This window comes from Clarias gariepinus, chromosome 2 (assembly GCF_024256425.1).
Source record: "Clarias gariepinus isolate MV-2021 ecotype Netherlands chromosome 2, CGAR_prim_01v2, whole genome shotgun sequence".
Taxonomy (NCBI): Eukaryota; Metazoa; Chordata; class Actinopteri; order Siluriformes; family Clariidae; genus Clarias; species Clarias gariepinus.
The window spans coordinates 49,310,283-49,324,308 of NC_071101.1; the positions used below are offsets into that span (position 1 = coordinate 49,310,283).

At 44.3% G+C, this 14,026-nt stretch overlaps 1 protein-coding gene across 1 annotated transcript; it reads left to right on the forward strand.

Moving 5' to 3' along the window:
• Window positions 1-5,590: 5,590 nt before the first annotated feature.
• LOC128545331 (trace amine-associated receptor 13c-like) lies at window positions 5,591-6,583 on the forward strand. Its single transcript, XM_053515511.1, has one exon. It carries the CDS (start codon window positions 5,591-5,593, stop codon window positions 6,581-6,583), a length of 993 nt encoding a protein of 330 aa, XP_053371486.1.
• The last annotated feature ends 7,443 nt before the right edge of the window (window positions 6,584-14,026 follow it).

The following is a 14,026-nucleotide window of genomic DNA, read 5'->3' on the forward strand; positions in this document are numbered from 1 at the left end:
TATAAAAGCAAAATTTTTTATAAAAAATTATGGAAACTCAGATGATTCGATCCACAACCCAAAAAAATAATATAATTATATATATTATAAAAATAAATTAATACAAAATGTAAAGTGAAAAAATCTAACCTGCACTTTACCTTTGAAAAGTATTGTAGCATTTTTCACCACTAAGCAGGCACTTGGAGAGACGGGTGAGCTTCCTTGCTGCCCAATGCAATGGCTGGGAGTAGTTTATTATTGGTAATAGCACGAAATCACAACAGTAGCACATTAAACCTCCTTAAAACACACCTCTAACACACACACTCACCCCTGGCCGAAGCCACTAACCCAAACACCTTTTCCCAACAGGGTGAACACAAAACAATCCCTCCCGCAACGCATGATGGTAGCCAATCAAAACCCCGCCCATGCCACACTGCCCCCACCCGAGCTGTGACCGTCCCCGGTCATCATGGCGAACTCAGTCTAGGAGTCTAGGTGGTCGGCGCTGGCGTTGTGAACGCCGGAGTCTCTTTGTGGAGGAAGGAGGGGTGCAACAGTCCTTCTGAGGACTGTTGGGCTGATAGAGAGCGAGACGGTCCCGGTGGAGCACGACCACTCGCGACCGTCCCGTCAACCGCACCTGGTAGACTACATCGGAGAGCTGGGCCAGTACCGTGCAGGACCCCACCCAGTGAGACATAAGCTTAGGCGAAAGCCCCCTTTTCCTTCCGGGGGAATACACCCAAACCTGCTCCCCAGTAGCAAAGTCTCGTCCCCAGCTGTGGGTGTCATACACGCGGCGCTGCTTAACACCAGCATCCGGCAAGTGTCTACGCGCCAACTCGTGGACACGGAACAGTTTGTCTTTGAGCGAACAAAAATAATCCAACCCCGGCTTCGTAGGTAAATCCACTTGTGGAGGGGAACCGAACACAAGGTCCACGGGCGTGCGCAATTCGCGACCGAACATTAACGCCGCTGGCGTCAGCTGTGAGGACTCCTGCACATACCGGTTCCCGCGATCGGAGATGGGAAACGGCCCGAGAATGTCCACGCCCATACGCTCTATAGATGCCCCCACCCGAAAGTCTTGCAGGGGTGCTCGCGAGCGCTGGGTAGGGCCCTTCTTTGCCGTGCAGACGTCGCATCTGTGCACAAAGAGTTCGTTATCAGTGTGACAGCCCGGCCAGTAGAAACGAGCGCGCAGCCGCCGCAAAGTTTTCGTTACGCCAAAGTGTCCCGCGCCCCCGTGCTCATGGACCATCCCTAACACACGTGCCCGCAAAGTCCGCGCACCAGCAGCTTAAAATACTCGCCAGCGCTGCACGGCCGTTCCCAGTGGCGATAGAGTAGGCCCTAGGTGGGCCCAGGTGGGCGGCCGCGGTATACTCCGGTCTCCGGCCCGCTTTAACCGAACCTAGTACCTGCTGCAGAGCCGGATCATTCTCCTGCTCGGCGATTAACTGTTCACAGTCCAGGCACCGCAGTAACTCGGCTGCACGCCGGCTCGGATGGTTGGTTACCGACGGGGGCTCCGGAGGACTGCGCAGGGAGGTTCGGGTTCGGGAGAGTGCTCAACGTCGTAATCACCCGCGCGCGCTTACACCCTCTCGCAGTACCGACAACGCTCGTTGCTGCACGGTAGGCGGGATAAAGCATCGGCGTTAGCATTCAGTTTCCCCGCTCGATGCTGAATGATTAAATCGTAATCTTGCAACCGCTCGAGCCAGCGCGCTAACTGCCCTTCAGGCTCTTTAAAGCTAAGCAGCCACACTAACGAAGCGTGATCGGTCCGCAGCAAGAAAGACTGCCTATATAAATACGGCTTAAAATGTTTTAGAGCCGCAACGACCGCTAGCAGCTCGCGCCGCGTGATGCAGTAGTTCCTCTCCGGTCCAGACAACGCGCGGCTGAAGTAGGCGATAGCACGCTCTTTGCCCTCGGAAACCTGAGACAGAACGGCCCCCAGCCCTACATCGCTTGCGTCCGTGTCGAGGATAAACATACGTCAGGATATTCGAGAACGGGCAACGTGACCAGAGCTTCCTGTAACTGCGTGCACCCAGTCCCAGCGAAATGGCTGGTTCTTTCTCGTGAGCCCGTGCAGCTGGCTGGCGATCGTGGCAAAATCCTTTACGAACCGGCGATAGTACGAGGCTAACCCGAGAAAGGTGCGTAGCTGCAACACATTTAACGGTTCAGGCCAATTCTGTACGGCAGCAATTTTGGCCGGATCGGTGGCAATCCCTTGGGTGCTAAACACGTGTCCCAAAAATACGGTCTCTTGCCGCAACAGCTGACACTTTTTGGGATTGAGCCGCAAGTTCGCCCGCCTGATGGCTAAAAATACCTGCCGTAGGTTAGCTAGCGCGACCTCAAATTCCTTGCCGTGCACCAGTAAATCGTCTAAGTAAACAACACACCGGTTGCGAGGAATATCTGCCAATACTTTCTCCATCAAGCGTTCGAACGTAGCTGGAGCGTAAATAGGCCAAATGGCATGCGCCGAAATTGCCATAGCCCTTGCCCGATCGAGAACGCAGTTTTAGGACGTGCTTCCGGGGCGAGTTCTACTTGCCAATACCCGCTACGCAAATCCAGCGAGCTAAACCAGGCCGAGCCCGCAACGTGTTCAAGCGCATCATCTATTCGCGGTAACGGATAAGAATCTTTGCGCATTGCCTCGTTTAACCGCCGGTAATCCACACAAAACCGCCACGATTCGTCCTTCTTACGCACAAGCACAACCGGCGAAGACCACGGTCCAGATGCTGGCTCTATGACGCCCGAGTCGGCCATCTCACGCAGCTTCTGCTCGGCGATAGCTAATGGGAGGCGTCTCGGATGTAGCCGCACAAAAGCTGCGTTACCACAAAAAGCTGCGTTACACCGGAAGTTCCGCCCCCCTGGTGCGTGCTACTAACACGTCCGGCTGCGCTTTGGGCACTAGCAACCTAGCTAACCCGAAGTTACCGCGCAGAGTCCCGTCCGCGAGATTTAGTACCGGACCCACCTTTGCAAAATGTCTAACCCCAAGATACAATCATCCTCAATATCTGCCACAAAGAATGGATGAGAAAGAATGATTGCACCTACTTGTATTCGCACTGTGCGACAGGCCCGTATCCTCAGATAACTCCCCGGCACGGTGCGAATGTTCAAAGCCGGGTCCGGCAGCATACAACTGCGCTCGCCGCGCTCCAATAATCCACAGCGCAGCAGCGAAATGTCGTCCAGGCCACAGTTCACGTACACACCCGCGCGATTTCCTACACGTCCCGACCGGAAGTTAAATCCAGCAGTTGGGAAAACAAAAACAGCTGTGGGAGGCAGCTTCCCCTCGGCGCCCCCCGAAGCTCGTTTAACGGCTGCTGGGGTACACTGTCCTCAGGCCTAAGAACGTTGCAGCGGAAGTCCGACGGTCCCTGGCCTCGGCGTCGAGGGCCTCGGAGGCTGGGTCGAGGCCTAGCCGCGATGGGTAGCCCTGTCCCCGACTAGGTTCGCCTACCGAGCGGCCCCGACAATATATATTTATATAAAAATTTATATTTATTTTCAAGGCTCCACTGTACTTGTGAGTGTATCAGTGCAGTGCTTCTCACATACACACACGCACACTGTGCTTAGGGCGTGGGCCATCAGAACTCTCCTGGGCTGGAAGCACATCAACAATCTCGCCACTCAGCATCCGTGCAGCCTTTTAAAAGGCCGGCACACCATATCAGGTGAGTAGTATCTGTCTAAGCTCTGACTTAGCCTAAACAAGCGGACATCGCGCAGAAACTGCCAGAAAATGACAGTGATGCAGAAACCGAAATTAAGGCTAATTATCCCTTTAACCCCTTTTACACCTTTTATGTATTTTATGTCAAAGCTAATGTGTGATGTGTGTAGTTTAGGCAGATCCACCCGCTAGAATATCAGCAGAATTCATCTCCACCCTCGATGGACTCATTAAAGTGTCCCTATTATGTTTTTTTAAATATGATCTTCCATGCAGTGTCATGTAGCTGTATGTGAACATAAACTATTTGCAAAGTTGTGATGCCGACAGTGCATGATAAATGAAGTTTTTGTCTCTTAAAAAAAAGAGTTGGCTCACATTCGCCTTAACGAGTCGTTTGCAATTCTAATATTTCTCTGTCACGGATCCACGACACTACGTAACATATTTGCATTATGTCCGCCCACGTTCTACGTCTCGAACAACTTGCCCGCCCACAAACAGTACTATTTCCTTCGGGATTAACGTTACATCATGTCAAAAAGACGCTGTATCCTGCGCTGTGAAACGTCCTGCTCCAGTCGTGCTTGCGATGTGCCACTTCAACGGTTTCATCATCAGACTCCAGCTCAAATTGGTACAGTAAAACTGACGCCATCTTTTCTATATATTGACAGTTCTCCAGGGGCTGTTGGTTAGTTATGGCTTTTCATTTTCCGACACACGCTGTAGTGGTAGAACAATCATAAAGGACCGCGCCATCTGACCAATCACAGCAGTGAGGGCTAACGGAAAGGAGGGGTTTAGACAGGCTGAATCTTCAAACTGCTTCACACGAGTTGTTTACGAATCGTTTAGAAATGATGTGAAATTAAATCTATTTTTAGAAAATTAAAGTGTTTTTTGACCTTGCATACATGTAAACCTGTTATAAGAGACTCATTAAGCAATATAAGCAACCCCAAAAATGGCATAATAGGGGCACTTTAAAGATTTTAATCAGTTTCTGAAATATATACTACGGAGGGTGGTGGACAAAAGCAGCCGCAGCTGGGACCAAATGTTGCCACATGTCCTGTTTGCAGTACATGAAACACTGTACAGCTCCATGGGTTTCACGCCCTTCAAGCTGCTATTCAAACGCCAGCCGAGCTTTGCTTAACCTGGCTAAGGAAGCCTGGGAGGAGCAGCCTTTACCGTTCAGGTCTGTAATTAAGTTTGTGCAAAAGCTTCAGACTAAGTTTTGTTCCTATTTTACAACAGCACCTGGAGGGGGCACAGGAAAGACAGAAGTGCGCCTACGACTGGCTGGCTCAGCCAAGAAAGTTTAAAGTGGGTGATCACATACTGCTGCTCCTCCCCAGTGCTACATGCAAGTTCTTGGCCTATTGGCAAGATTCCTTCACCGTCAAGAAAAAAATTGGGTCGGTGAACTATTGTCTGCAACAGCCTAGTAAGCGCAAAGGCACTGAGCTGTATCATACTAACCTGTTAAAATGGTGGAGTCAATTCAATAAATTTTATTTGTATAGAACTTTTAACAATTGTCATTGTCGCAATTAAAATAATAATAAATAAAAATAACCAGAATCCTAAAAGATTCGATTCACCTGAGAGAACCCAGAGTTCAAACCCTACACAATGAAAATCCAGTGTGACTTTTTTGTCCGGTCAATGAATATGCAAATGAAGAGTGGGTTAAATAACAGGTGCAAGCACAAACCTACACACATTTTTTTTTTAACAACATGACATGACATCATGTATTTTGAGATGTAATCTAAGCATGTGGGCGTGATCAGCTTCTAAGACATAAATACTATGGGTTACTGCTTGGAGTTGTTTTTATTAGATTTAGTATATGTAAAAATTGTCTTCATGAACCTGACAGAGTTTATTCAGTCTGATCGCTGTGTGCATTTCTCCTGTCCAGAGAGAACTGTATCTCTTGCAGTTTACATCTTACTCTACATTTGTTCAGCTGCTGTGGTTCTTCTAACAGTTTGTGGAAATCTGCTCGTCATCATCTCTGTTTTTCATTTCAAACACCTTCATACACCAACAAACACACTTGTGCTCTCTCTGGCTGTGTCAGATTTTCTCATTGGCACTCTACTACTGCCGTCAATGTTGATCTGGACGATTGAATCATGCTGGATTTTTGGAAGAGATTTGTGTACTGGTGTATGGTTAATTGGTGGTCTCCTTTTTCTTGTATCTATCTATAATATTGCTCTGATCTCCGTGGATCGATATTTCGCTCTCTCAAAGCCATTTCTTTACACAAACAAAATCTCTAGGAAGATGATGTGCACTGTAGTTTATTGTAACTGGTTTGTGTGTCTGGCATATAACATAGCATTCTATTATTTTAATGGAAACTTCACAAATTATTTAATTTGTCCTGGACAGTGCTATTACTTTCTAAAAGAGGCCTGGACTATAATTGACCTTGTAATAATGTTAATATTTCCACTTTCTGTCATAATCATATTGTATACTCTGGTTTTTGTAATTGCTAAGAAACATGCCACTGCTATCAGGGAGCTTAATAATCAAACACAGCCAAAAACACAGAAAAGCTCCTCACACTCAGTTAAATCTGAGAGAAAAGCAGCTAAAATCCTTGGCATTTTAGTGTCTGTGTTCTTGGCCTGTTTACTCCCATATTTCCTTTGCAGTATATTTGGAAATGTCATTAAAATACCAGCAGATGCATTTCGTAAGGTCATGATCTTGGTTTATCTTAACTCCAGCATTAATCCATTTATTTATGGTCTGTTTTACCCGTGGTTTAGGAAGTGCATTAAATTAATTATAACTTTGCGGATATTTCAAAAAGACTCGGAATTAATCAATGTTCTTTCATAAATAGCTGTTTTTCACTCTTGATGGGCACAATTTTGCTATTATATATAATTTATACAATTATAGAAATCATATTAATGATGTAACACAATTTGTACTGTAATAGATCATATCATATATGGACAATATTTGTTTAGATATTTTATGTATTTATATAGAATTTTTAAATAAGAATTAAATATATATATATTCACAACTACTGGCACACATTATCAAAGAATGTCAGGAAATATCTAAAATTAAATGAACATCTTATGTGCCAAATTCAAACTCATTTAATTAATTTCATTGTAAAAACATTCTAGGTTACAACTGTAAAACAAACAATTATTTTAATTTGGTGTTTAAACTTTATTTCTGGATAAAAACCAAATTCATATTCATGAGATTATTAATATTAATACTAGATTAAAAGTATTATAATATGTATTCTTTTTAATTTTAACAAATATAGGTCTGTTAAATGAAACACTTGGATGCAAAGGCTTGTGTCATCTTTGTAAATTAAAATATCCACAATGTTACAAAAATATTTGAAGGCATTTATAGATTTTAAATAGCAGTTGAGAGTGCTCTCATGAGCATGTTGAGAGAATCATGTACTTTCATAATTACATTTTAATAGAAAGGAATAGTCTTTATTATCATAGCAAAAAAGTATAACGAAATTAAAAGTGCCACCCCTCAATGCAAAAACAAACAAACCTTGAAATACAATCACAGACCCACACACTCACAAAGCACACATTCTGCTATTGCATGATCCACAGTCACAAATTTTTGCATTTATTGCATAATTTGCATTAATTGCAGGAAATGCTTAAATATTTGAATCTTATTGCACATTATTTGCACTTTTTTATAGCAGCATTTAGTACACTTATTGCAATAGGATAAAAACTGTTTTTATACAGTATATACTGCTTCTTAATGTTCTATACTGTCTGTCCGACGGCAGTAAATCAAACAGTTGATGTGGATGTGATGTGAATTGTCCTTTTAGAATTTTATTGGCTAGTTTAAGGAAGGGGGACTGTGTAAGTTTTCCAAGTTGCTGAGAGGGCAGCCAATGATCTTCTGGGCAGTTGTGATGACCCTCTGCAGTGCCGTTCTCTGGGCCACAGTGAAGCTGCTGTAACACACAATATAAAGACACCAGCAGTCTCTGGGAGATGTTGTTCTTCCTGAGCATTCTCAGGGAGCGCAGTCTCTGCTGGGCCTTTTTCAGCATCTCTGCACTGTAAGCCCAGACAAGTTGAATTTCCTTAAATTTGAGGAAACCAGTTGCTTAAAAAAAAAGGTAATGTGTAATGAAAAATTAAGTAAGGTTATTTTAAATGCTTAGTTTATTCAACTTAAAATCTTTTATAATATAAATTTTTTGCCCAGCTATTCCACTTAGATACTTAAGGTTTAATGCACTTAATTCCAACTTGATTTAACCTAAAACCATTTGTAATATCAATTGCTTTACCCAATCACACCACTTAATATCTTAAGTTAAAGTAATAATTTATTTTTATTAAATCTTTAAATTCAAACATCAATTTCAAGAACATGTCTTATAAACCTGTTTATTATTTAAACAGAGGTTTAATAATAGTCCATGTGCAGAGCATACATCAGTCCAAAAAGGACACTGAAGGCCTGAGGCATGTTGGCCAGTTTATCCATCACCACACTTCCAGGATGATGTCCACTCAGAATGGGTTAAGCTGAGGTTTTTTATCGATCAATGTAGAGGACTCACACTGGTGTTTTACTATACAAGTCCATATTAGTTACATCCAACAGATTACTAAAGAGAAGATATACTGTAATTAGGCAGTTAGATTGTGCAGTCTTGACCAACAAAAAGTACCTCTATTTATATTTTTTATGTGCATAACCTTAAGCATCCCGTAAACCATTAAAGTAAAAGATAAATATACCAAGCAGTCCTTAAAAAAATAACATTGAAGAAAGATGTGGAAAACATATATATGTGTGTGTGTGTGTGTGTAATCGTTCCTGATTTTTATTTCTTTCTAAATTGTAAAGGAATGCTGAAGGCGTCCAAAAAATGCATTAATCTCCTTTGAACAGTTAATGGTGAGATGTTTCTGCTACTTCTGCTCTGTAAAGACTTCATAACGGCTCTAATCTGAGGTGCTGGTCATTGGTCATTTTTCAGGCTAATAACTTTAAATGAACTTCTCGTCTGCGGCAGAGGTAGGTTTTGGTCTCGCCCTCCTAGGATGGCCTTCATGAGAGTCAGTTTCATTATGTGCTTGACCGATTTTGCAAATGCACTTGCCAATACTGTTCTTGCAAGAACTATTACAGAAAGGCTGACCTCTGTGTCTTAAAATAACAACTAACTGTTGTTCTGGTTGTTGTTACGTAATTCCCTAATTCCATATGTGTTATCTTATAGTTTTGAAATCCCCAGTATTGTTGTAGAATGTATTGGTGTAAAATAAATCACTAAACAAAAACAAAGAAATTTGCAAGTGACCCCAAACTTTTGAACGATGGTGTATAGGGCAGTGAACTGAGTTGCCCACTAGGTGTCACTATAAGCATTTCTGTACACCAATTTATTTTGTAGAGTTTGAGCCTCTTGACTTGCCGTAGTACTGATATACCCGTAGATAGTTATTTTGGCTTCAGTTAATGTTATCAATGCTGTAGGTAAGTCATGTTAAGAGCAGCGGGAAGTTAAATGTAAAATACTTTTGATGTATGCACACTAATGTTCAATTTGGTGATATGTTTTTGTGTTTAAACTGCTAAAATAGTGAAAGCAAATGGAATGAGATGAATAATGTGTTTTGTTCTTTTATTTAAACATGAATAACAATGTGTTACGGAAGCAGCCATTTAGTCTGTTTTCACTTAGCACACTCTCTATTACATTGAATATTAAATATTTGTTAATATTATTACAAATCCCATTACAAATAGCTAAGGCAAAGACAAACCTCACAAACCACATGCAGTGCTCCTTTGCCAGTGAACCCCAATTCATACCGATGGCTGAGCATCATATGAGGGATCTGTCCTGGCCCTCCGACCAACATACTCCACCACCCCCAACGAACCTGTTCTATGCTGACCAGTATGTAACACCCGCCCAGGGACAAATGCACCCAGCACCTGGGGCCTCAGCAAATGTACGCCCTCGTGCTACAATAACGGCCCAGAAAACAGTCCAGGTGCAGGGGCGGCCAGGGCGGCCGACATGCGCGATTGCCATTCCCCCAGGCCACTTGGGGGCTAAGTCTAGGCAAAGCACTACACAGCAAGTCCCTATTGAAATGCCATTGGTACAGCCCTCGCTTGAGCACTGTCCTGTTGCATCGCCATACCCTACACAGTCTAGTAGGCCCGGCTCTCAGACTTTTGCTGGTTATTTGTTTACTCCTTTTGTGCCAGCACAAAGCCTCCAGAGCCATGCCAAAGCGGATGTGAGTGTAAACCAGAGAGCTTCTGGTTACACCCCTCGAGTACGCCCCCCAGAAGCCTCAGCTCAACATACCCAATTTACAGGCTATGGTGAGACTGCCCTGATGACCCCAGCCGCTAGTCACTGGGACCCTAACTTAGCCACACCCAAACTGAGGACCGCATCAGCTGAGTCAGCAGCGGGTACCCTCGTACATCTGTCCCCCCAGCAAATGCAAATATTAGCCCCACACCAACATACTCGAGCAGAGAACAGCCAGCACCCTCCACTGGCAGCCTATGGTGGTTTCATGGAAACACATCAAGTAAAAAATGTACAAGTCTTCACAGGAAGTCCAGACTGTGAAATGTTAGTGGAGGACTGGATTCATACAATATCTTTTAGAGGAAATCAAGCTCCCTGTCCACCTACATTTCAGCACTGTAGTGTGGCACCTAGGGGGAGAAGCCTGAAATCTTTTCCTTAACCTCCACCCCCATGACCAGACCCCTGAAAAAGCATTCGAGGAGTTACGAGCCAAATACAGTGACATTTGAGGTTTCCTCGACCTGCTGACTGACTTCTACAAACGTTCCCAGAAGGCAGGGAAATCAGCCTGCTCCTACGCCATAGCATTGGAGGCGAAGCTGTGGACAGTAGAGGAAAAGCAGAGAGGAGGTAGGCCTTTCCAAGACCGAGATAGTAAACTAACCTGCCATTTTATGAGGGGTCTCACTGATGTATAGGATTATTAGAAAATGTAGTAGGAATGAAGGGTACAGCCCTCTCCTGGCTCAGATCCTATCTGACCCATCGTTATCAGTATGTAGACTTAAATGGTGATTATTCTGCATGTTCTCTAGTGAAGTTTGGCGTTCCGCAGGGTTCAGTTTTAGGTCCACTGCTTTTTTCTCTTTACATGCTTTCTTTGGGCAACATAATCCGTAAGCATGGTATTAGTTTTCATTGTTATGCTGACGATACACAGTTATATGTCTCAGCAAAACCTGATGAGAAAAAACAGCTTACTAAAATTGAGCAATGTGTGCAGGACATAAGAAATTGGATGCTAATTAACTTCCTTCTGCTAAATCCGGATAAGACAGAAGTTCTAGTCATAGGACCGCATACAGCTAGGAGTAAAATTTTAGATCACACCGTAACTTTAGATGGCCTTTCTGTTCCATCAAATGCAACAGTGAAAGACCTTGGTGTGATTATTGATTCCAGCCTTTCATTTGAAGCTCATGTAGATAATATTACCAGGATAGCATTCTTTCACCTCAAAAATATTGCCAGGATAAGAAATTTATTGTCGCTAAACGATGCAGAAAAACTAGTTCATGCTTTTATCACCTCTAGGTTGAACTATTGTAATGCCTTACTGTCTGGTTGTTCAGCTAGATGCATAAATAAGCTTCAGCTAGTCCAGAATGCAGCAGCGAGAGTCCTCACTAGAACCAGAAGATATGAGCACTTTACCCCTATCTTATCTTCACTGCATTGGCTCCCTGTGAAATTTCGCATTGATTTTAAAATACTACTCTTGACATATAAAGCATTAAATGGTCTCGCGCCGCAGTACCTGAGCGAACTGCTAGTGTCTTACGATCCGCCACGCCTACTTCGATCAAAGGATGCAGGCTGCTTGTCAGTACCGCGTATTATGAAAAATACAGCTGGGGGCAGAGCTTTTTTTTACAAAGCCCCAAAGTTATGGAATAGTCTTCCAAATAGTGTTCGGGACTCAGACACAGTCTCAGTGTTTAAGTCCAGGCTAAAAACCTATTTATTTAGCCAAGCATTTTTATAAATAGATTAGCCTTAGGTAAAGGAGCAGATCTGGGGGACTCATGGACGTAGAGTATTATGGTGAACTGGTATGTTTGGATGCTGTCTTCCTCACTCTCATTGATCACTCAGGTTTGCTGATGGTGAGGTGATTGTTTGCTTTACATCTCAGTTCCCCCTTATGTTTGTGTTTCCTTCTGGCTCTCCCTTTTAGTTATGATGTCATAGTTAGTCCTGCCAGAGTCTCTGCTTGCACTCTACAGTTAATATACATTCACATTATACATTGTGTGACTGTGACCATACCTAACTGCCATCTCTCCTCTTCTTCTCTTTCCCCTCCTCTTTCTCTTTCCTCTCTCCTCCTGTCTCCCCCTTTCACTCTTTCTCTCTCTCTGTCGAGCTACACATGTCGTTCCTGAGCTGCCAGTGATCCAGTCTCCCTCTGCCCTCCGGACCTGTTTGACCAATCCTGGTGCCCCGCTTCTGGCTGAAGATCTCGTCACATGGATGCCCCGTGTGTCTCTCTGGGATGCGTCTGGTGTCTGGGAATGATTCTCTCTACCTAGAAAATGGTTCTGGCCTTGACTGGTGTTGGCAACTGTTTCTCTGGGGACTTGACAGTTCGATAGTTCAGGACTGGAACTTCTTACAAGTCTACCTGGGCCTTCAATAACTACCTGGACTCCATATTAACATCAATTAACATCAGCTATTATAGCTGAACTGCCTCACACCCTACACACTGTATAAATGCAGATCATTTACTGCTTTCTGTTTCACCCAAATGAGGATGGGTTCCCTGTTGAGTCTGGTTAATCTCAAGGTTTCTTCCTATTACCATCTCGGAGTTTTTCCTTGCCACTGTCGCCCTCGGCTTGCTCACCAGGGACAAACTGACCATTTTGATTCATACAAATTCACATTTCATACAAACTTAAATAATTCTTTTGACTGTGTAAAGCTGCTTTGCGGCAATAAAAAATTGCTAAAAGCGCTATACAAATAAAATTGAATTGAATTGAATTGAATAAGAGGATAGCACCGATAGCTCCAAGGCGCTGGAGTTTCGGAGATGTGCAGGCAGAGGTAAGAAATCTAGCTAGAGAAACCACAAAGTTCCATACACAGAGTAAATTGAACAAGACATACACCCAGGTGCAGGTAGCTGCAGGAGAGGCTGGAACCACTAAAGTGGACCGATCGAGAAATCCATCTGAGCTAGTAGAGCTGACAGAAATAGTTAGGAAATTATCTCTAATTCAGGAAGAACAAATAAATAAGTTTATCGCAGTTGGAGTTCGGAATTGCCCCTGCACCCGCTGCCTCCCAATTGCCTATGCAGCCGACCAAGGTCGTACCAGGGTCCAAGCTTTGTCTGTTATCATTGTGGAAAGACAGGCCACACAGCCAGAGTATGATGAGCATTGTTGCCAGATACAAGCCTAGTCGGAGCTCCACCGCCTAAGGCTCCTGCTGATGGTCGGGTGCACTCTGCTCAGCATTTAAATGGTTAGTACCCATTGCCGCCAGGGCATTCATGGGTAGACAGCAAAGCCTTCACCAACATGTAGAGAGCTTTTTTGCAATACGCGAAGGAACACTCCTAGTCGGTCCTAGAAATAAAGGTAAAGTAGAAATCAAGAGATCATCTTGGGGATCCAAGATGGCGGTGGGGCAGTACACGCAGCGGCCGCTCCGGAGCCAAAATGGTGCTACGTTGTTTACGTTTTGTGTGTAGCGCGTTAATTTTACTCTGTGTATGGATATTGTCGCAACTGGTGTCCGTACTTACAACAGCCAGACACTTTTCAACCTAAATAACCCGGTTAATGATATCCACGATGAGCTGCGGGAAAAGCTACGCGACCTCGGCTTGCTGCGTTAACCAGGCCTCGAAGCCTCGGCGTAGCCTGATGCTGGAGGCCGGAGGAAGGGTCATCGGAAGCGGTGCGCGAAGAAGCGGAAGCTCGGCAAGCGGGCGGGAGTCTGTGCTAGGCTAAAAACAAACCCTAGCCGGCCGGCTCTCCCGTCCATCATCTTATCTAACGTCTGCTCCATGGACAATTAACTGGACTACATCCAACTCCAGCAGGCTACACAGCGTGAGGTTAGAGACTGCTGTGTCTTTGTTTCCACGGAGACATGGCTCAGCGACAGAGAACCGGACGCCGCTATTTAGCTAGACGGGCTAGCCTCGTTTCACGCCGACAGAAATGCAGCTCTGT

Bases quoted from the DNA above. Each gene is read 5' to 3' on its own strand.
- LOC128545331 (XM_053515511.1), top strand. From the start codon at position 5,591: ATGAACCTGACAGAGTTTATTCAGTCTGATCGCTGTGTGCATTTCTCC.